This window comes from Plectropomus leopardus, chromosome 7 (genome assembly GCF_008729295.1).
Source record: "Plectropomus leopardus isolate mb chromosome 7, YSFRI_Pleo_2.0, whole genome shotgun sequence".
NCBI lineage: Eukaryota > Metazoa > Chordata > Actinopteri > Perciformes > Serranidae > Plectropomus > Plectropomus leopardus.
Window position 1 is genome coordinate 929,105 of NC_056469.1, and position 21,635 is coordinate 950,739.

General features: G+C 40.1%; 1 protein-coding gene across 1 annotated transcript; it reads right to left on the reverse strand.

Moving 5' to 3' along the window:
* Positions 1-784: 784 nt before the first annotated feature.
* Positions 785-20,704, reverse strand: LOC121945339. Its single transcript, XM_042489468.1, has 10 exons — positions 20,682-20,704; positions 19,336-19,598; positions 18,181-18,737; positions 15,880-15,992; positions 14,886-14,989; positions 12,214-12,388; positions 12,011-12,119; positions 8,512-8,597; positions 3,128-3,198; positions 785-2,795 (listed from the first exon to the last, which is right to left on the reverse strand). The coding sequence occupies exons 1-10, from the start codon at positions 20,702-20,704 to the stop codon at positions 1,393-1,395; spliced, it is 2,904 nt and encodes a 967-aa protein (XP_042345402.1). The 3' UTR covers positions 785-1,392.
* Positions 20,705-21,635: the final 931 nt, after the last annotated feature.

The following is a 21,635-nucleotide window of genomic DNA, read 5'->3' on the forward strand; positions in this document are numbered from 1 at the left end:
CATGTGATTGATCAATTTTGTAGTCTAGAGGACTGATGCACCAAATGCCCTCTTTTACGAAAATGTGCACTAATCCTAATGATGAAAAAGTCTGGTTGACAGTTGATACCTCACTGTGATATCTGCAATCTCTGACTGGGGATTTAGGCTTTGGGGAGCCAGCTAGTTAAGTCCTCTGGACTACCTCAAACCCAGAACAATGAACTGAAGTGAAAACATGTTTCATCTTTCACTCGCACACACAGTAATGCAGATAACACAGTTATATTGCTTTGTGAGACAGCCCCCCAACCTTAACCAAACAGGTGTAGTGGGACTTGGAAATTGCTACATGCACAGTCATCATGAGGCTTTACAGAGCTTCAGCTGTTTTGCAAAGACAAATGGGGAAAATAGCTGATGTGCATTAAAGATTTAGATCCCTATGCACACAAATGGAAAGTTGTGAGCAAGGTTGTGGGGGACTTGAGCCTTGAAGTGCATACTGTCAGAGGTGGGTGTACACTCTGGATTCGAAGTGCTATATCCTAGGCAACAGGACTTGATTGAGACATTTCATCTCTTATCCAAGAGGCTTCTTTAGTTTCTTCAAGAACTAAAGAAGCCACTTGGAAGAGAGCTGAAACATCTTCAAGAAACTCAAGCAAGTCTAGTTGCCTGTGATATATCACTTAGAATTGCCAAGACCTTATTTACTGAGAATCAACACCAACATATACTCTGGATATACACACTGGCTATATTAATGAAAACAAGGCAAAGATAAAAGAGGTCTTGTTCAGAGGAGTTTATTATTTATCATCATGTATAAAGCCAATAGGTTGTGCAGATATTAGTTATTCTCCACCAGTACTCCATATTCCATGTGAGCAGTTCAGGTGTTACAATGCCTTGAGATTAACAGAAAGGTTTCAATATCTCTGAGGTTCTTTGTGATAAAAGCCAGATGATACTAACTACTAACCAGGAATGGCCTCATTTCGTCATGCTGATGCTACGTGTAAGGATTCAAGTCAAGACTCCACCATGCCCTTCAGCATCACTTTCCTGTAAAGCTCCTTCTGCCACTCGTCTGTATTAAAATATCAACTATCAAACATGTGAACAACCCAATGTAATCCAATACAGCAGCTCAGCATATTCTTTCTGTTTCTGTTGAGACTGATTCAGATGTGTTTTAAACTCCATTTTTCAATACAGAGGCTGTGATTTTGGTGACATTATGCTGAATTGCATTATTAGGAAAGGTGTTTCTATTATATTGTCAACTCCATTTCATTTGATAACCGTAATTAAAGAGATCATTGTATGGTGAGCTGTTGGACTGGATCAGACTGCACAGCAGTATTGTTTGTGAAAACCACCTCTGAGAACAAGATTATGAATATGAACTTAATAGAAGTCATCCATCACTCGCTCTCTCAGTTCCTCTGTTGGCTGCTCCACTACAAACCCTAAACTCTGCAGACCCCATCCTGGCACCTCGTCAACCCACTCGCTGCCAGAAACCTGGTTGCTCTCAGAGCCTTTCATGTGAGAGGTAACGATAACCACCGCAGAGTGACTGGGACTGTCTAGATGCATTTCCTGTGAGCTCACAGAAGCAGAACTGACACTGTGCTTTGTTGGGATGGTATCAGAAAACTCTTGTATCTTCACTGCTCCAGTAAACTGACTTGGACGAAAAGCTTCACCTTCTTCAAATCCAGAATCAAAATCAGAACCATCATGTAACCCGTTTACAAAGACTGGGATCCTGAACCCAGCTGGATTATCCACCTGGTGTGACCCTAACCCTCGGATCTGTAGACTGTGAAGCAAATCATCATCTTCATGTTGTACTTTATGGGTAACAGAATCACCTGCCTGCCCTTGTGTCCCATCAGACTTGGTGTCGACTGATTCATTGACAGACTTGACCTGGTTTGACCACCGGAGAGAGTCCAACATATCTGACATTAGCCTGATTTTTCTTGACTTGCTGACATCAAGAAAACCTACAGAGTCCATTTCAAAGTTAGTGCTGGCAGAATGTGTCCCAGAATTCTCATGTCTCCTGCCAGGAAGACTTGCATGGACTCTTGAACTAGTAGTAGTAGTGCTTACAATAGTAGGGGTAAAGCTCTCTGCATCAATAGCAGTATCAAACCCAGCACTATTTATGGTGGCACTACAATTCATTTGATCACCATTATGACAAAGTTTAGAGACAGTAAAAACAGCTTTAGCAAAATTTTCACTAGAACCATAATTACTTGTGTTATAATAATCAATACCAAAAGTGGAATTTCTTGCAGAAATAGTGGCTGTATCAGAGCCGTCTCTCCAAGCATTAGTGCTACTGTTGTCACTGGGCAAGTCACTCACAGAAGCATTTTTGGTACGAGGGACCTCCTCCCAGGCCTCCTCTGCTCCAGTCTGGTCTGACATAATCACGCCATCTGTTGCTAATTCCTTAGTCTGGCTGCCTGCCTTTTCCATATCTACCTTCTCTGTCGCATCCTCCTCTTCTCCCCTTCCCTGCTTGGTGACAGCAGCACTGTGCCTCCATTCTTTTTTCTCAGTTGTCTTCTCAGGACTAGCTGATTCGTCTTCCTCCTCAAGGCTAATATCTCTCTCCCGCGGAAGAGTCTGGACTTTTTCATGGTGTTTATCCATACTTTCTTGCATCTCATTTTCTTGATCCATCCATTCTCTTCCCTCCTCTGCTTGATAAGATGTCGCCGTCATCCTTGCTTTGTCTTTACTCCCTTGTCCAATGAGCCAGCCTGGACTGCTGACTATGTGCTTGACAGCTGAGTAGAAAAGGCCAATAGTTAGAAAATACAAAACCAGAGATGGCGCAGGTTTTAAACAATAACGGTATATTTCTATCTTTATTTAAGTGGGTCAGTGAATTGTAGGTAGCTGAACCAGATTATGTAGTACAGATTTCTCTATACTACAATGCCATCACCATCAGATAAATCATGTATTTGTATGTATATTTAGATCATCCACAACTAATCAGTGTTAGTCTTTTATTACAAACTGTATTATAACTGATGTGTTTACTCAACTTCAGTTACCAGCTGCTGTGCTGGGTTTAGACTCATTAGTTTAGACTGACAACAATCTCAGAACTTACAGTCCTGCGTGTCAGTGCACATGGAATCACAGCAGGAGCACAGTGAGGGTGGGGCTTCCAGCTCCTCCCACCTACATACATGAATAAACAGAGAAGTCAAGTCCATTAGTGCAAACAGTTTACTTCATTCAAGGTATACACACATTTCACTATGCAATTATTACACTGCCTTCTGAGATTTTTCATTATTGGTTGTACAGTGGGGCTGGTATTAATTTCAGCTTGTCAGTCCCTATGTTGTCATGGTAACGTGTGGTCCTTTTCACACCAATAGTAGCAGGGAAGACCACAGAGGTGGTTTTGAGTACTTTGCCAGGTGTCAAGTCAATTTTATTGATAAAGCCCATTATCACAAAACACAGTTTGCCTCAGAGGGCTTTACAGCATATGACATCCCTCTGTCTTTAGACCATCCCATTGACTAAAGAAAAACTGGAAGAAACCTCAGGAAGAGTGGCTGAGGAGGGATCCCCCTTCCGGGACAGACGTGCAATAGATGTCGTAAATAACAATTAAATTACAATAATGACAAAAAAGAAAGAGAGAGGGGAAGAGAGAGGGAGAGAGGGGGGGAGATGCACAGAAATGATACTAACAATAGTATGTCATATTACAATAGTGATATGCGTAAAATTACTAACTGCACTCTATGACAGCACGTTATTTTACGCGCAAATATTATGTGTGCTGATAACAGTCCCATGCATATATTGATAGTGGTGGAATGATGCATAATAGTGGCAGTAGAAGGATTATGCAGGATCATGGCTTTGGAGCAACCAGGACCCACAACACAGGCACAGGCTCAGACAGGACCACAGCAACAGCACAACCAAGACCACGACCAAGGCGGGTACAACAGGTGCAGCATCAGTGCAGCCGCAACACAAGCACGGCCAAAGGCAAGGTCACAGCATCAGCCCTTCTGAGAGGAGAGTATATGGAGAAAAAAAAAATCTGTATTGTTTAATGTTAGCCAAATTCATAATTTAAACACTGTCATCAGTATGCAAATCCAAGACCACGATCAAAGCGAGCTGGAGGTACAGTATCAGTGCAGCCACAGCACAAGCACGACCAAAGGCAGGATCACAGCATCAGCAGAGTCATCACCACGATCAGGTTCAGCCAAGATTGCAGCCAGGATCTGTGAAAACTAGGAAACAAGGGAGCACAAATGCTCCGGAGCGCAACAGAGTTAGCGTAATGCAGAAACAGACATAAGTGTTTGCAGATGGAGGGAGCAAGAGATGGCAAAAGGAATTTCTGAGGTGTTTGGGGCCAAGAACAATAACTTGAGTTTTGTCTAAATTTAATATCAATAAATTGCGGCTCATCCAGGCTTTTATGTCCTTAAGACATGCTTGTAGTCTAGATAATTGATCAGTTTAATCTGGTTTCATAGATGGATACAGTTGCGTAACATCTGCATAACAATCGAAATTTACAGAGTGATTTCTAATAATGTTGACTTGGGGAAGCATATATAAAGTGAAAAGGATTGGTCCAAGCACAGAACCTTGCGGCACTTTGAAGCAGACCTTAGTATGCATGGAGGATTGATCATAATATGAACAAACTGGGAACAATCTGATAAGTATGATTTAAACCAGTTTAGTGCCGTTCCTTTAAGGCCATTATGGTCAATGGTGTCGAATGCGGCACTGAGATCTAATGGGATTCATACAGAGACCAGTCCTTCACAAGTCATTAGTAGTTTTTAGTAGTGCCGTCTCTGTACTATCATGAACTCTGAAACCTGACTGAAAGTCCTCAAATAAACTAGTCTTTCTAGGATTTTAGAAATAAAGGGGAGATTAGATATCGGTCTATCTCTTGCTAATCCTCTGGATCGAGATTGGGCCTCTTTAGAAAGGGTTTAATGACAGCTACTTTAAAGGACTGTGGTAGCTGTTAATAGAGACACATTGATTCTATCTAACAAAGAGCTGTCAGTTAAATGTAAAACTTCATTAAAGTGCAGGTAAAGTGATAATTAAAACGTGTAGAGTTTGTCACATCACAAAAAGATGTGTTATTAAACACCTGACCAAATCTAAATGACCAAAGTATGTAAAAGAAGGTTTCAAAATCATGAAAAAATGCACAGTATTCTCTGATCTGAAATGCTGGGGGCGTGTCCGCTGGAGGAGCAGAGGCAACACCCAATCACGGGACTATGCTAATGAGGCTTCTTGCTTTTATACTGCTACATTGTCAGGGGTGGGGTTATGTTTAGTATAGCTTAATTGCATCATCGAGCTATGGTTTTAGGCCCGCCCAAAAAAATCTTAAAACAGGAAAATGGTGAAAAACAGTCAACCTTCTAACTTCAAAATTCAGTACTCTATAGTAAAGGGTCTTTGTAACATGTTTTCAACAATCAGTTTCCAACATTTAGAATGTGTTTTGAAACATATCTCTGAATTCACTTTACCCGGACTTTAAGTAGCCTTGTTGGGATGGATTCTAATGGGCGTGTTGATGGCTTGGATGCAGAAATCAATGTAGAGAGTCGGTGAAGGTCAATGTGGGAAAAACGGTCCAAATAAATTTCAGGACTTACTGCCATATCCAAGTTACCTGTGTCTAAGGTCAGGTCGGTTGAGGGCAAGAGGTAATGAATTTTATCTCTTATAATTTTATTATTAAAGAAACTCATAAAGTCATTGCTGCTGAGGGCTAAAGGAATACAGGGCTCTATGGAGCTGTGACTCTGAGTCAGCCTAGCTACGGTGTTGAAAAGAAACCTGGGATTGTTTTTATTTTCCTCAATTAATAATGAGTAGTAGTTTGCTCTGGCATGGCAGAGGGCCTTTCTATATGTTTTAAGACTGTCCTGCCAGACTAAACAAGACTCTTCTAGGTGTTTACATGTCTATTTGTTTGACACTGCCCAAATTCAGTGCTGAACACAGGAAGTAAAGTTATTGTGAAGGTGATACCCAGACACCTTAAAAACATTGTCCCTCGGATAATCTGAGTATCAGATTAGCTTTATCAGGGTCAGCACTTGTATTCAGTATCCTTTCCGTCAGCATGAACCTAGTTCTACCTCTGGGCTGGTGCTGGTTACAGTTGGTTCAACTTGCGAACATTCTAGAAACCAGTTTGCTTTTCTATAGTCTAGAGAGCCATGTCACTGTATACGTCTTGAAACATCTCTGTTTACCCAGCAATTCTAGTGCCAACTTCAAGATGAACAATAACAATGGCGGACCAAATTGTCCCTTTACAAGTGTTGCTCCTGTCTTTGCGTGCCTATGGCATTAGGTTTAGGCGATATAAAAAGTATTACAGTATACCAGGGTATTTAGAAATACTGAGGGTATGTTGTGTGGCTGACGTGTGGAAGTTGTTAAAATTCATCTGTTCTGTGCGGCAGGAAGGCTCGACTTGGAGTGAGCTGCAGGGGGACTCAACATGTTTGCTTTATGATGGTGCTCACATTGACATAGACATGGCTCAACTCATTAAAACCTGTTAATAACTGTTGGATAAAATAAGCCATGTTCTGCAAACAGTTACCCTGTCAGTGTGTGTGTGTGTGTGTGTGTGTGTGTGTGTGTGTGTGACTCTGTCACCAGCACGGTGTTTATCATGTAAACAGAGAGAGAGAGAGAGAGAGAGAGAGAGAGAGAGAGAGAGAGAGAGAGAGAGAGAGAGAGGCTGAGTGGATCATTACACTTTGTGTAGCTGTACAATGAAATGATTCAAAGTTGCAGTGATTGGGCAAAGTTGCAAGGTTGTGCAGAATTCATTGGGATTGGCTGAATTTGAGGTTGAGAATCCAGGTTTGAATCCAGGTTTGCCACATGATTCAGCAGTTAATCCTGAGTGGAACATAATTACTTCATGTCCCAACAGAAAATGAGTGTCTCACTATCACATAGCATCATGTCAAACCAGAGCTCTCTGTCCACACTGAATCCATTAAATATACACCTGTTACTTCATGTAAACAAGCCATGTAGCTATCAGCTGTGTGTTCAGGATCACACTGGAGATGCCAACATTTAAAAGAAGCAGGAGTCACCTACTAGCCATCTTCCTACATTGGTAACGTTACTTTTTAAATCACATAACACACATTTTATATTGTGATATTTACTGGAAATTAAACACAATATAACCAACAGCAAGTGATGTTAGCCTAGCTTGTTTGTAGTGATGGTCATTTACCTCAGCAGAAACTTTTAGCTTCCTCATGATCTTCCTCCAGCCATCTGACTCTTTGTTTAGGACTTTTGTAATCAATTAAGGATGTTTCATATACATAATTTCTCATTTCACCTTTATGAATCAGATGGTCCTTGTACATTGCTACGCTTTCAAAACAAGCATCAGATACATATAGTAACATGGCGTCCAGCGAAAGTCCAGCTCACACACCTGCAGCCAGTGAGGACAGATCTTTCCTTGACTTCAAATCCAAAATGTGATATTTTTGTGTAATATTGACACCGTTTTAGTCATATTAATTGACCAACTCTCTCTGACACATCTCCTTTCATCAGCTTAAAAAGTAAACATAGTGTGCACCGCGTTCCCCCCTATGCTGACATGCCATCTTTCTCATGTTACCACACCAGCCGCTTCGGCAGCATATTGAACAAAACCTATTGGACACAAGTGCTCCTTAGGAAAGTTTACAAAACATGATATTACGTTGATCACACTGCCATATTGCTTATTATCGATGACATTTGTGTTGGATTAGGTGCTGTGACTGAGGCTACATTTAAAGTTGCCAGAATATGAAAAAAATGACAAATACAGGTTTAGCCAGTTCACATAAATCAAACTGGTTTAAGCTTGTACACCAGACCAGACCGGCAAAACCAGAAGTTGACCCACCTCTATCTGTTGACTGAAAATATTGAATCACAAAAGTCTATTTTGAAAGGTGGTATATTCTAAGAACAAATTAAATACAATAAAACTCAAAACTCACAAAAATTACAAGCATGGAGAGCTGTGGAGTAACCAATCTAAATTGACATTCAATTAACTATAAACACTTAAGTGTTGTTGATACGCAGTCATTTCCGAGTTTGAGCCTCCATGACGGCCACCATGCATTCCCAGAGCTCAAGTAAAAAAAGATTTTGTCAATGAAATTGCATCACAACCTCAAGATAAAGTCACAAAACCTTCCAGGTGTTGTAAATGGGTAGGACGTAGGGAAGAGGACTATGCCCCACCCTCTTTTATCCCCCTGGCCCACACACATTTTAAGTTGCAGACGGACATTGCAGCTGGCATGATTCCATCTCAAGATGTTCTCTAGTAGTGTTTTCCTTACATATGATTTTTATCATTTCATTGTCATTTAACCGTGTTATACTTGTGAAGACGGTTCATTTAATACACATGTTGCTTACCTGCCAGCAGCTTTGTTGTAGTTGCAGGACTTTGAGGTGTAGGAGGTGGCAAGCCCGACTGACACAGAACAGTGGAGGTACAGCACCTACACAAAGATACACACAACAGTTTAAAAAAAGCCATAATAAGCTGGCAGGTGATGAGAGAGCCTGCTTTGTTTGGAATCCACTAAATTAGAAAAGGTGTCCAGCAAACACACTGGGGGCATGTAAACCAGCAGAAGACTCCCAGCATCCTCTGCAGGCCTATGGGAGATGAGCTGCAGGAGCTGGTGGCACTTGGTGTGCCTAACACCATTCATCTGTACACACTCTTCACACTGCAGTGACACAGAACGCCACAGAGCTGGGATCCATTCCAGAAAGCAACTTTAACAAACTCTGAGCCTAACCCTAGAGTCTGAGATGGATAATAAAAGTTTTTTGCTTCAGAACAGCTGAGTCAGTTCAACTAAGTTCCAGTCCTATGATTCACCATGGCAACAGGCCTACGTAAATAAAAGGCAAAGCCTCCATTCATTTAATTTTTGTGATTTAAACTGAGGTTATGTGAGGGTGGCTTGATACTATGTAGACTGTGGTGATTTTAGATAGTTCTAAGGGACAAATGATAATCTAGCCAAAATTTGATTCTGACATTCAGTAAATCTTTTCTTACTGATGTGTTTTGATCTAGACTAAATGAATGAGGAGATGAAGCAGCGTATAAATCTGTCAGAAGGAGGAGACAGAGTTTGTTGAAGAAAACCTGCCAGCAAGCAGATTAGCTTCACAGAGTCAGTTACCATGGTTACTGAGACAGAGTTTAAGTTACCTCTCCTTTTGAAACTAAACACCAAGAGTTTCCCTCATCTCAGAGTTTATAACTCAGAGTTTTCACTAATGCACCAATTTTGAAATCCTGAGCCGATACTGATGATAATGTTTAAATTATGAATTTGGCTAACAGTGAATAACAATACAGATTTTTATTTTCTCCACATACACTTCTCTCAGTAGTGCTGATGCTGTGACCCTGCCTTTGGCCGTTCTTGTGTTGCAGCTGCACTGATGCTGTACCTGTTGTACCCGCCATGATCGTGGTCTTGGTTGTGCTGTTGCTGTGGTCCTGTCTGAGCCTGTGCCTGTGTTGTGGGTCCTGGTTGCGCAGATGCCGTGATCCTGCTCGACGTGGCCTTCTCCTGCCATTATTATGCGTCATGCCTCCACTATTAATATACGCATGGGACTGTTATCAACACCTACAATATTTGCACGTAATATCACATGCTATCATAGAGTGCATTTAGTAATTTTATGTCTGTAACTATTGTTATATGTTATGCTACCGTTACCATTACTGCTGGACATCTCTCCCCCTCTCTCTTTCTCTTTCCTCTTTGTCATTACTGTAATCTAATTGTTATTTATTACATCCATTGTACGTCTGTCCGTCCTGGAAGACGGATCCCTCCTCAGTCACTCTTGTAGTGGATGATGAGGACAACTCTTGATAAGATGATATTTAAATGCCTCCCCAAAACTGAAACTTGTTTAGGAGATTCCTTAGATGAACCTCGGAGTCAGCTAATGGACCTAACTGCCTTGTTGAACTCACAACTCTTGTAAGCAGAACTAAATTACGACAGATTTTATTGCCCGACCAACAGTTTGAGTTAACTTACGACTCATTTGGGGCAACGAGCTGTACACTGAGCGCCTGCAAAGACTCAAGGAGACATCAGGAGAAATGGACAATTTATGTCTTTGTTACACAACCAACAGGTGACATACCCGCACATCTACAGACTGTAAGAGAGGAGCACATTAACTGATTTTTGTATTCAAAGTAAAACGTACTTTGAAATGTTGTGTGGAGGTCTCAGAACTGGAACTTCGCATACATGCCGATTTTGAGGCCAAACTCACAAACACAAGCTGTGCCTGTGTGTGTGTGTGGAGGGGTGTGACCTTCCGTAACCCCCTGCCAGCAGTGTGCTGCACCCTGAATGGACAGACTCTTAGTACAGAGTTGCATTTTGATATGCATCTCCTCTATCTGTATCTTAATTATCCTTCCTTTACACTGTTGTGTACAGATGCTATATTAATCTATGTAATCCTGTGAATTGTGATTTTCCAATTATAGGTTTTGTTGATAGACCTTTGATCATATTAAGTACTTTCATACTTTGTTATATTATGATGTCTAGTACTTGTTATACCTTTACTCAAATAGGATCTTTAACAACCTTTAATTATATTAGAGTGTTTTGACACTGTGGTATTACATTTACTTATTTTCACACATATTTGTATTTGTTTGTTAAACGTAATTAATACTGTTTTCCTTACTTAATGATCTGCCAAATAATTATTTGATTTTCTCGTATGTGTTCGGTATCGATCAGCAGAGGAGAGCGTCATGGTTTCAAATATTGAAGAAGATTTGAAGCCCTGTAGTAAACTTAATCAACACTTTAGGAAGAAATTAGATATAGACAGTTAAAACAGTAGAAGTGATAATGGGAATTATAACCCCAGTGAAGTTGAAGGACTTGGGCCTTTCGGGGTCTTTTGGCTCTTTGGGCTTGTGCACCTGATCTGGTCCAGATGTCACATCTAATTCAGTTCCTCACTGGTTTTCGTCCCCTCATTTTATTGCTGCTTCATTTATGAGTTTGTTGTTCATTTAGTCATTTTATTCACTTTGTGTCTTTGCTGTATTCACTGTCATCATTTATCCCTTCTTATTCTTAAACTCATTCATTTGTAGTCCTTTAGGAGTAGTTTTGATGTGTAGTGAGTAGTTTAATAAAACTTTCATTTATAAAGACTTGATCTTGTGATGTGTGTGTGTGTATAATGTCAGGTCCCTGTACACCTGGAAAAAGAACTCTGTTGCAAACTTCAAATTATGAGACTAAATTAATTTATAAGGCAAAATGGGCTATCAACTCTCTTTTGTAATGGGTGGTGCTCCGAGGTTTTAAAACTCTAATTTTCAATGCAAACTTATTGTTCCTGATAGCCGTAGTTTAGTCCCATTACTCCACTTCATCTTTATACCAATTCATGTTTCTGGGTCATAATTTTGCATTATGAGTTATGGTTATGTATTTTGGTATTAATTAAGTTTTTCCTTAGATGATGTGAGGGCCTAAGGACAGAGGGATGTTGTATTCTGTAAAGCCCTCTGAGGCAAACTGTGATTTTGTGATAATTGGCTTTACAAATAAAATTGAATTGAACAGTTGATGAGGTGGGTGTACTACCTGGTTAAAGGGTTACAGAGTAGGAAGTAGGTATACTCCTCTATATGTTTCAGTGGCTTTGTGGCTAATAGGTGGGTGGAAAAAGGTCCGCTGATGACTCATGCATCGTGCATTAATCAGACTTTGATGACTTATTTGAACCTTTTTTCTGGGCACAATTTTGGCGGCTGCCCATGTCACGTGTGGAAAGCACCACCACTGGGCTTCGAGGTTTTTATAGAATGTAATTTTGAAAATGGTCTTACTTGTGAGACAGCGCTGAAGAGAAATGCATCCACAGAGAACTTTAGCACACTGCCCCCTCCTGACAGGAAGTGTGAGCTGCTGCCCTCCCTCCTGCTGTCTGTCATGCAGCTGCAATCAAAAAACAAATCACACATCAAGACATTTCCAGTGACAAACAAATGACTGTAAACTGTTTGTGTGACTTTTCTTACTAGAGACATACCCATAGTTAGTAATGATATCTAGTCTGGGCATGCTGTTTGAGTCTTTGGAGCTTGTGGCATAGCATGAGTCCACATAAAGCTTTTCCCCAGCCAACAGAGCTCCTGCCTGGGCCACAAAATACACTGACTCCCCCAAGTAGAAGCAATGGTCTGGAGGGACGGGTTCCCCCCGGGCTGTTAACACACAAACATACACACACATTCAAGGCAAAGACACATTCCTTGTCTTAAGTTGAATTTGCTTTTGTGTTGTGTCTTTACTGTACATTATCAAACATGAATTTTGCTGTACAAACACCTGAATTTATACTTTCATACATACAGATCTTAGATCACCGTGCACCCACATTGTGTGTGTATTATGTATTTTTTCTGAATTTAGACAAAGAAAACTGTAACCACAAGTTGTTGAAATGTGCTGACAAGGCGTGTGTGTTGAGTCCTGGCAGGATGGCTAGATCACTATTCAGTGCAGAGTATAACCTAGTGTTGTCAAAAACAGATGAGCAATACATATTGATCCTGAATATCAGAAACAGTGTTGGAAATTAACTTTTTTGCCAACCCGTCACTGTGATTGGTGAATTATAAAATCTACTGGCCACTTAATAGATTAGCAATGTAGTTTTCAATAGTCATCTTCTGTTTTCTACAGTCATTCTGCTTTTTTCTCCTACTGACTAAAGAAAAGCTGTCATCATGTTACAGCCTTGATATATTTATCTTCAAATGTAAATTTAAGATTTTATGCCCTCAGTGTCAATTTTCCAATCATGGTATCAAAAATTGTATTAAATAATGATATTTAAATTGTATTAAATAATGATATTTTTTCAAGGTATTATATTATTATATTACATGTTAAACTCCAGTATCATGAAATCAGAAATCAGCTTTATTTGCCAAGTGTGCTTACACAAACAAAGAATTTGACTCCGGTTACCTTTGCTCTCAATGTAAAAATTGAACATTAATGAAAAAAATAAAATAAAATAAAATAAAAAAACAGATAAGAACAGGAAATTATAGATTTAAATGTACATATGTATACGCCCAAGTTAAACAATTTTAGCTAATATATACAATATAAGTTAAAAAGTAAGTTAAAAAAGAACGCAAAATGTGCATTACTGATTATTCTGACACTCTGTGACCGTTAAGAGTTCATTAGAGTGACAGCCTGAGGGAAGAAACTGTTTCAGGTTGTTTTGGCGTGCAGTGACCAGTAACGCCTACCAGACGACCAGATGAAAACAGTAGTGTAAACTTTCAACTCTTTGAATGCATCCCAAATCTCTTAAATTGCACCCATGTTTCCCTCATTTGTGAAACCGTGCGAGGAGAGAGAAGACCCATAAGTTTGGAGAAGCAAGTTGCTGTTTCCTCTGAAGCTTCACATGAAACTGTCCGTTTCTGATGATGGCAGCATCTACATCCGCTGTCAGTGGGCTTTAACAGCTGTTTGTGTCCGCTACATGTGCATTGTGCAAATACTTTAAAGGGCACACAGTTACCACTGCCAGATGTATTTTCTCTCTGTTTTACAAACACCTGCACATGAATAACTGCATTTTGTATTATACTGTGCGCATATAACCTTTATATTATTTACGTGTGTTTCTTGCTGAAAGACAGGCACTCTGACTTTAATGGTTTCCATAATAAAAGTCAATGGAGAAAAATCGTGGTTCTCGTGGTTCGTGCTTCTCTTGGTGTTTAGACCAACAATGGAGGCTGTATTCACAAACATTGAGAGCATCCTCTCAGAGGGCCCAGATTCAGCCCAAATATTTCTAGCAAGGAGTCCTAGCTTAGGAGTGATTTAGAAATATTCTCTGTGCAACAGAGTGACAGAAACTTTTACCTTACTGAGGTGTTGTGGTTGAACCTGTTGCTAGGTGTGACACATTATTTTAGCAATGCAATTGGTTGTCATGCCTTTTGTGACCTGTGAGGTGTGGACACCCCATGGAAATGAAATGAACTGCATCACTGCATCAACTGCCAAATATTTTAGTGTTGGATCACTTTTTTTCTGATGTTACTGTGTTGGGTGGAAGATGTGAGCGCATCTTTAAAGAGATCAACCACAAACATCCCTGCACCTGCTAATCTGCAGCATTCCATTAACTCGCTGTCATCCAGCATTTAGAGAATTTCTTCTTCCTCTTTGTCTTTATGTCATTTTCTCCTTTGCTTCAGAAACTCTTAAACCTGTTAAAAGTCCTCCTAGTTTTAGGAGCTGTCTTAAGGACTAGGACACTCTGTGAATAACTTTTATCTTTACCAGGGGGAAATTCATAGAAAATGTTGCAACTTTAAGAATTTTCTTTCATCACTAGGAGCAACTCTTTGGACTCAGAAGCTTTGTGAGTATGGCCCCAGTGATGTTGTGTCGTATCATGTCAATCTGTAACTCAAAAAAAAATCAGTATGTCTGCTGATAAATACCTCTGTGCAGGCTGTGCTCATGTATTCTCACTCATCGCTCCTTAGAAATCCCTCCCTGTTCCTCACTCCGCAGAGAATAAATAAGAGATTTGGATGGGCCTTCAAGATAGCGCACGAGAACAACTTCCGGTTCAAGATCATGGATCATGAATATTTACAGGTTACATGTCATCTTGCACAAATAATGGCAACACTTTTGATGATAGTGCACATGTTTTACCATTGCAGACAGTGAGGCTGTAGCTGAGTTTACTCCTGATGCTCTTCATAAAGGTTGTGTGCTGAACTTGAGGTCTGAAACCCACTTGGTAAGAGTAATGAAACCTGAGACAGAACAAAAGATTTTCACATGACACCAATGAGAATTTTCCAGCACATCACTCACAAATAAGGTCACGAGACCCTCAAAAGACACAGTGGAAACTGAGCACAACAAATAAGCAGCATAAGTCATGCGGAGCCTCTTCGTGCAGACTGAACCCAAAAGAGACAACAGATGGTCACTGGTTCAAAGTGGTAAATTATTTGTGACAACACTTCAAGCTGACAATAAATATCAAATATGAATAGTAGAATCCAGAATTGAACACACTCAACCCCATGATTTACAACCATTTCAGCTAATCTCTATAAACAGATATCTGCATAGAAATTCAAACAAATACAAAAAAAAATCTAACAAAAGCTAAAAAAACAATTCTGAAAGATTTACCAAAGAATTTTTCATAGCATTTTATTCTATCTCCATGACTTAATTCAAGTAGTTTAAAATGGGTAGATCTATATTGCAAGACAGCCATATATTTTAAACACACACTTCCAAGGCATAAGCAGACTGGCTAACTGCTATAATAAGAACATCCAGAACATTTGGACTGTACGAAAGATATATTCTCGTGTCACAAAGCCAACAAATTTAACTGATCTTTACCCAATCTGTCAAGGAGTAGTCAAATATTCAACCAGTGGCTTGCCAGAAGGTTCTGGATGGCAAACCAAATGTGACAAACGTAGGTAAAAATAGCTAAGGGACATTTAACCAATAATATGATAACATTAATAAATAAAAGAACAAACATGATTTTGTGACAAAAGCAGCATGTGTTCCAATCATTCCATCAAAAAAAGTTTATTACATTTTTGGAAACTAAAGTCTGCCATTACATACATGATCTTGATTATTATCTCACTTCTGCTGAAAGCACTGACATTACCTGTTGTAGTGGCAATGAATGAGAAGGTTGAGTGGTAGAACTCTGATGACGTAACCCTGCTGAGGTGGAGTGTAACACAGCGAATAGGTATACACCAGCTGACCACCAACAACCTGAGACAGGAATGAAGAGAGATTTCATATCAATTCATTTTTCAGTCCAGCTAAACTTAAATCAGTTGAAAATCTAGATTTTACCATTTCCAAGTCTGGATTTTCACTGCCTGAAAAGTAACAACTATGCCTTCATGCAACCAGTCAAATTGCACTTCAATCCATGTCTGTGAAAAAATGGATACTTTATACACATCTCCCCCCTGGCAGCAAAGAAGATCTATACATTCAAGGTGGGCACCCAAGGTTCTTAAGTTATGGCCCAAAACATGTTTAATGAGTTCACTGTGACCTTGGCCTTTGACCATCAGATTCTAATCAGTTCATTCTTGAGTCCAAGTAGACATTTGTGCCAAATTTGAGGAAACTCCCTCAAAACCATCTTCAGATACTGTGTTCACAAAAATGAGACAGATGCAAGGTCACAGTGACCGGCATCTGCTGCATTGGTGAAGTCAGGCAGGTAACAGACATTTGGTTAAAGTAATGGCTGCAAAAGGAGGAGGCACAAGCTACTAACTAAAAGGGTTCACATACTTTTGCACACGTTTAATCTTCAGTTTTTGTGAAATAAACAACTTTTGTTTAATTAAGTAATGAAAATATATCTCTTTTTGCATGTGTCCCCTTTATTTGAAAGGTGTACTTTACAAATTAGGATTTGAATGTATGTTTAATAATGTTGTTTTATTGTTTTTTACAAAAACAGTGACCATGTCTGGAGGGTTCACAAACTTTCAAGTAGCACTGTATGTGTTCATGGCATGTTATGGTGAAATATATATATATATATATATATATATATATATATATATATAATGGTGGGATTTTTCTTGTTACCAATTTCCTGTAAGAGGCCAACTGAACATGCAGACATCTAGGGCTGCAACTAACTAACTCAATCAGTAGATTATTTTTTCAATTAATTGATTCATCGGATTTAAAAAAAAATTGAAATAATAATAATAAAATAAGCTTTTTTTCTCCCATCACTTTGCTCAAAAACAGATCATCATTGAAAACAGTGCAAAAAGTGCACTGCATAAACGGGGTTGCTTGAACATCCCTGAGCTGTCAAAATAATATTAAATAATAAATAACTACAAAACCCTGGCGGTGGATGAGATCCGCCCGGAGTTCCTTAGGGCCCTGGATGTTGTAGGGCTGTCATGGTTGACACGACTGCAACATTGCGTGGACATCGGGGGCAGTGCCTCTGGACTGGCAGACCAGGGTGGTAGTCCCTCTTTTTAAGAAGAGGGACTGGAGGGTGTGTTCCAACTACAGGGGGATCACACTCCTCAGCCTCTCTGGTAAGGTCTATTCAGCGGTACTTGAGAGGAGGGTCCGCCAGACAGTCAAACCTCAGATTCAGGAGGAGTAATGTGGTTTTCACCTTAATTTCATTTGTGCCAAAACATTTGATAATCGATTATAATCGATTTTATCAATTCGTTTTTGCAGCCCTACAGACATCTATTGATTTTCTTTTGCATAAGAAACCTAAATTGAGTGGTAGATATGGCTCAAACAGATTAAGCTGATTTTACTCATTTTTCATTAAAGAGACCCTCGTTTTCCAGATCATTTGTAGTTTGGGGGTTTACTAGGATAGGCTGACATGTTTGAATGTTAAAAAAAAAAAACAAACATTGTGTGTCATACTGCTGCAGCACCGCTGTCTGTAACAATCTGTCTGACCTTATGTCCCACCTCCTGAGGATCTGCTTTGATTGGTCAGCTGGCTCTCTATGTCCATTCTAGTTGTTACATTGTGATATCACTAATTTACAGAAGTAAATAATGTAACTCAAACGAGTCTTATAAGGGAGAGAGAGCTCCCTTTTGGCTTTATTACTTTACAAGCACAAAAATGCTACACAAAACAAAGAAAAATGAAAACCTCAAAAAGTATAATAGGTGCTCTTTAAGATGTAGGCTGTTGAATGAAAATATGCTCTACCAAATGGTTGAGCAGGACTTTAAGGGGTATGCTATGTATAGCCATCAACTTTAAGGGACAAGTCTGTGTATTACAATTAGTTCAAATTTATTATTCTTTTTTAAAAGTCATTGCAGGCCTACTCCTTCACATCTCAGTATTTGAATAACGTGTATCCCACAGATAGCGGGAGAGGCAGGCCCTGTTTGTGACGTTGTCATGAGGGATTGATGGTGTTGTACTGACCTGAGCCTCTCCGCCGCACTCTGTCAGTCCATAGTGAAAGTACAGGAACCGCGTGCTGATCTTGCTGGCTTCGCACGAGCCCAGTCGAAACAATGATGGAACGGTCCAACCGCGCAGCTGGAAGCGGTCCACGCGAACAGCGATTTTATCGATACCGCACCAGACTTCCACAGCGCGTGAACCCGTCCCTTGGACATTGTAGTGCTGGCTCGCGGGCGGTAACAGGAGCTCTGTCAATCCGGCGGGAAGCGGCCTTTTGTAAGGAACCGGCCGAAACAGCTCTCGTGCAACAAGTGGCCGTGGAGCGTGCTGGTACATAGGCAGGTGGTAGAATGCGGGGCGCGATTCTTCACCCTGATGCCTTATTACCGGATTTGTTTCTTCCGACCATGTAGCGCGCTGAAGCGGGCCTCCCAATATCCCACCAAACAAAGTCCAAAGAAGCCACGCGCACACCAACATGATGTGAAACAGGAGCAGCAGGAGCTGCAAGCAGTGGAGAGCCAGGTGCGGTCTGACCTCCTCCTGAGTCTTCCCCTCATCAGCACACCTGCGGCCTGCCGATTGGACTCACAGAGACTAACTGAGCAGCTGGGGTATGGTCTGTTAACGTAGTTATTTGTTAATTATAACACATTTCACACAAGTCACCAACATTTGTTGTTTAATATTTGGTTTTTTAGAGACAGCTTAATTGAAATTCAGTGTATTAGCCCATGCGACCATGTAGTACTGTAATAATCATAGCATCTACATGTATTCTTTATCTCTGATAATAGTATTTTATATTTAAAAAATTCAAAGTCCAAGTCCAACATTCAAATTCAAATCAATCAAAACATTAACCCTCTATGGTACGCACTATGATCCCAGTTGGTAAAAAAATGTTTGGGGTGTTTTTTTGTCTTAAAATAGACCAAGTAAACATAATGAAGAGACATTTTCAAAAAATATTATTTTTTTAGTAGTTTTTAGGGTTCGTTGCCATATGGCAACACCGTACCATAATGGAAAGTAATGAAAACATGAGAGTTTTGTTTAAAATTGTATGTAACATTTATTTTAAAACTCATGTTATAGTATAAACAATCCCCAGTAGCCTGAACAGGCGTCAAGTAAAGTGTTACCCATTTTACACTCTCTTACTGGTAATACCTGTCACTTCACTTTCATCCTCACTGTCCTCCCTCTCCTCACTGTCTCCATTGCCCTCACTGTCTCTGTCCTCACTGTCCCCACTGTCCTCATTCTCTGGCTCATAATCTTCATCCGTCTCACTGTCATCATCACTCTCACTCTGTGTTTCCAGCAGCTCATTTTCCTCGTCACTGAATTCTTTGTCATCTTCACTATCATCTAGTGGGAGGGCTAGTTCAGCCTTTTTCCGCGATGTACCATAAAAAAATTTTGCATTCATTCTGTAAATGGAAGAAAGATGTGTCAAATATCATTATATGCAATGTGGAAAGGACTCACAAAGTGCATTATTATAGTTTAGAGACTATAGAAGATCAGTGTACACCAATGCAATTGCAAAGTAGGCCTATATACAAAATGTTATCAACATGCCAGGCTAGCAATCCATAATGGTACGGTGTTGCCATATGGCAACGTACACATTTTTAACATTTTCTATTATTCATTGATCGACTACAGTGCAAGAAACTACATGATAATGAACTTAACTAACCTATTGTTGAGTGTATATTTTTTTTCCCGTTGAAAAACTTCAAAAAAACACTTTTTTTGTTGAATTTTTAGGCGTCAAATGGTGAGGCTCCTCCCGTCGATGATGTCTGCAGAAAAGGGTTTCAGAATGGCCTATAGAAAGTAATGTGACAAATTTAAACACTGCTATTGGTTTACTTAGAACCCCACCTCTTTTTTAATGCATTGCATCATAACTTAGGATGTATTATCTGTGTGTAGAAGGCTTAAAATGGGGTTGTTGCCATGTGGCAACGCTGTACCGGCACAGGACCTGATCTGAGGCAGCCTTTTGTATGTGGTCATTCAGGGGTCTTGTCAGGTCCAGGAGGTTAAACCACTGTAGTGGCCAGCCAGCCCAAGGAAGTGCCTCACCTCTTTATTGGTTTTGGGCCTCTGCAACTGCTGCTGTGATATTTACCTGAGGATGCACCTGCCGGTCGCCCAAGTAGTGCCCCAGATGTAGTACCCCAGATGTAGTATCCGGGGTACTACACTTAACATCTTCAGTCACTCGTCATGCTGCCACCGCTAGTTCCCTCAGCACTAAAAAGCAGCACAACAATACACTCACAGATATTGTTCCTCTTCTCTGGCACAAGAGGTCCAGTTGCTCCAAAACTTCCAACACCCATCAGCAAAACAATATTCTCAGTCATGCAGCAAGATGAATTTTGGCAGCAGGTGTGGCTGTCTGCCTTTGGTGTGTGGCAGTCGTCCCAAGTCCAGTGTGCTACTGCATTCAAATGCAGAATATGATTGAACAACAACACCTGCTGTGCTAACCAACCTACCTGAAACTGCTCCCATGAATCATGATACCTCCTATCTGCTCATTCATACATTCACTTAGATACATTTTCACACATTTGGGGTATTATTCAACTTTCAAATCCCTTTTTTGTTAAATAATCAAACTTGTTTGGAGCTTGACAAAACTGGCCTTTTCAGATTTTTACATTAGTGTGCATTGGTCAAAATGTACAGAGCTCTGAAAAATTCTCTTCAACTTGCTCTCAAACCCACAGTTTTCAATCTACATGAATCATTTTTGGTCAAAAAGGAATATAACTTGTACTCTTTTCAATGGAACATAAACCTGCTCTTGTATGGTGCTTTTCTAGCTGTCAATGACTCAAAGCGCTTTCACACTATGAGTCGCATTCACCCATTCACACACATTGACTGGAGGATCTGGGGATCAAACTGCCAACCATCCTATTAAAGGACGACTCACTCTACCTCCTGCACCACAACCGCCCCACCACACCCCGCTCAAACAGTGTTGCTGTGGAAGCAAATAGACACATTTGGCACTGTGAGCCTGAAAGTGCTTGTACCTTTTATTAGTGATGCTTTTTAACACTTATAGAGCTAAAGCTAGTTAATAAAATTGTTAGCATAATGTTACAGTATATCTAGCCATAAATCCACCTTTATTCACAGATTAAATAAAATGTTGGCGACAGACATCAAACCATAAACCATGATGCAGCTGCCAGAAGGCTCTCACAGACACCCGTTGTCACTGCTGAGCCTGTGGCATCCTGTCTGAAGTGACATGTGTACACAATAACCAGCGGTGCATGAAGTACCTGAAAGTTATACTTAAGTAAAAGTACAGATTTTTCACCATAAAATGACTTTGGTAGAAGTTCAAGACACCTATTAGAATATTACTTGAGCAAACTTCTTTAAGTATCTGTTACTACTATTGTACTTAAGTATAAAAAATCAAGTACTGACTT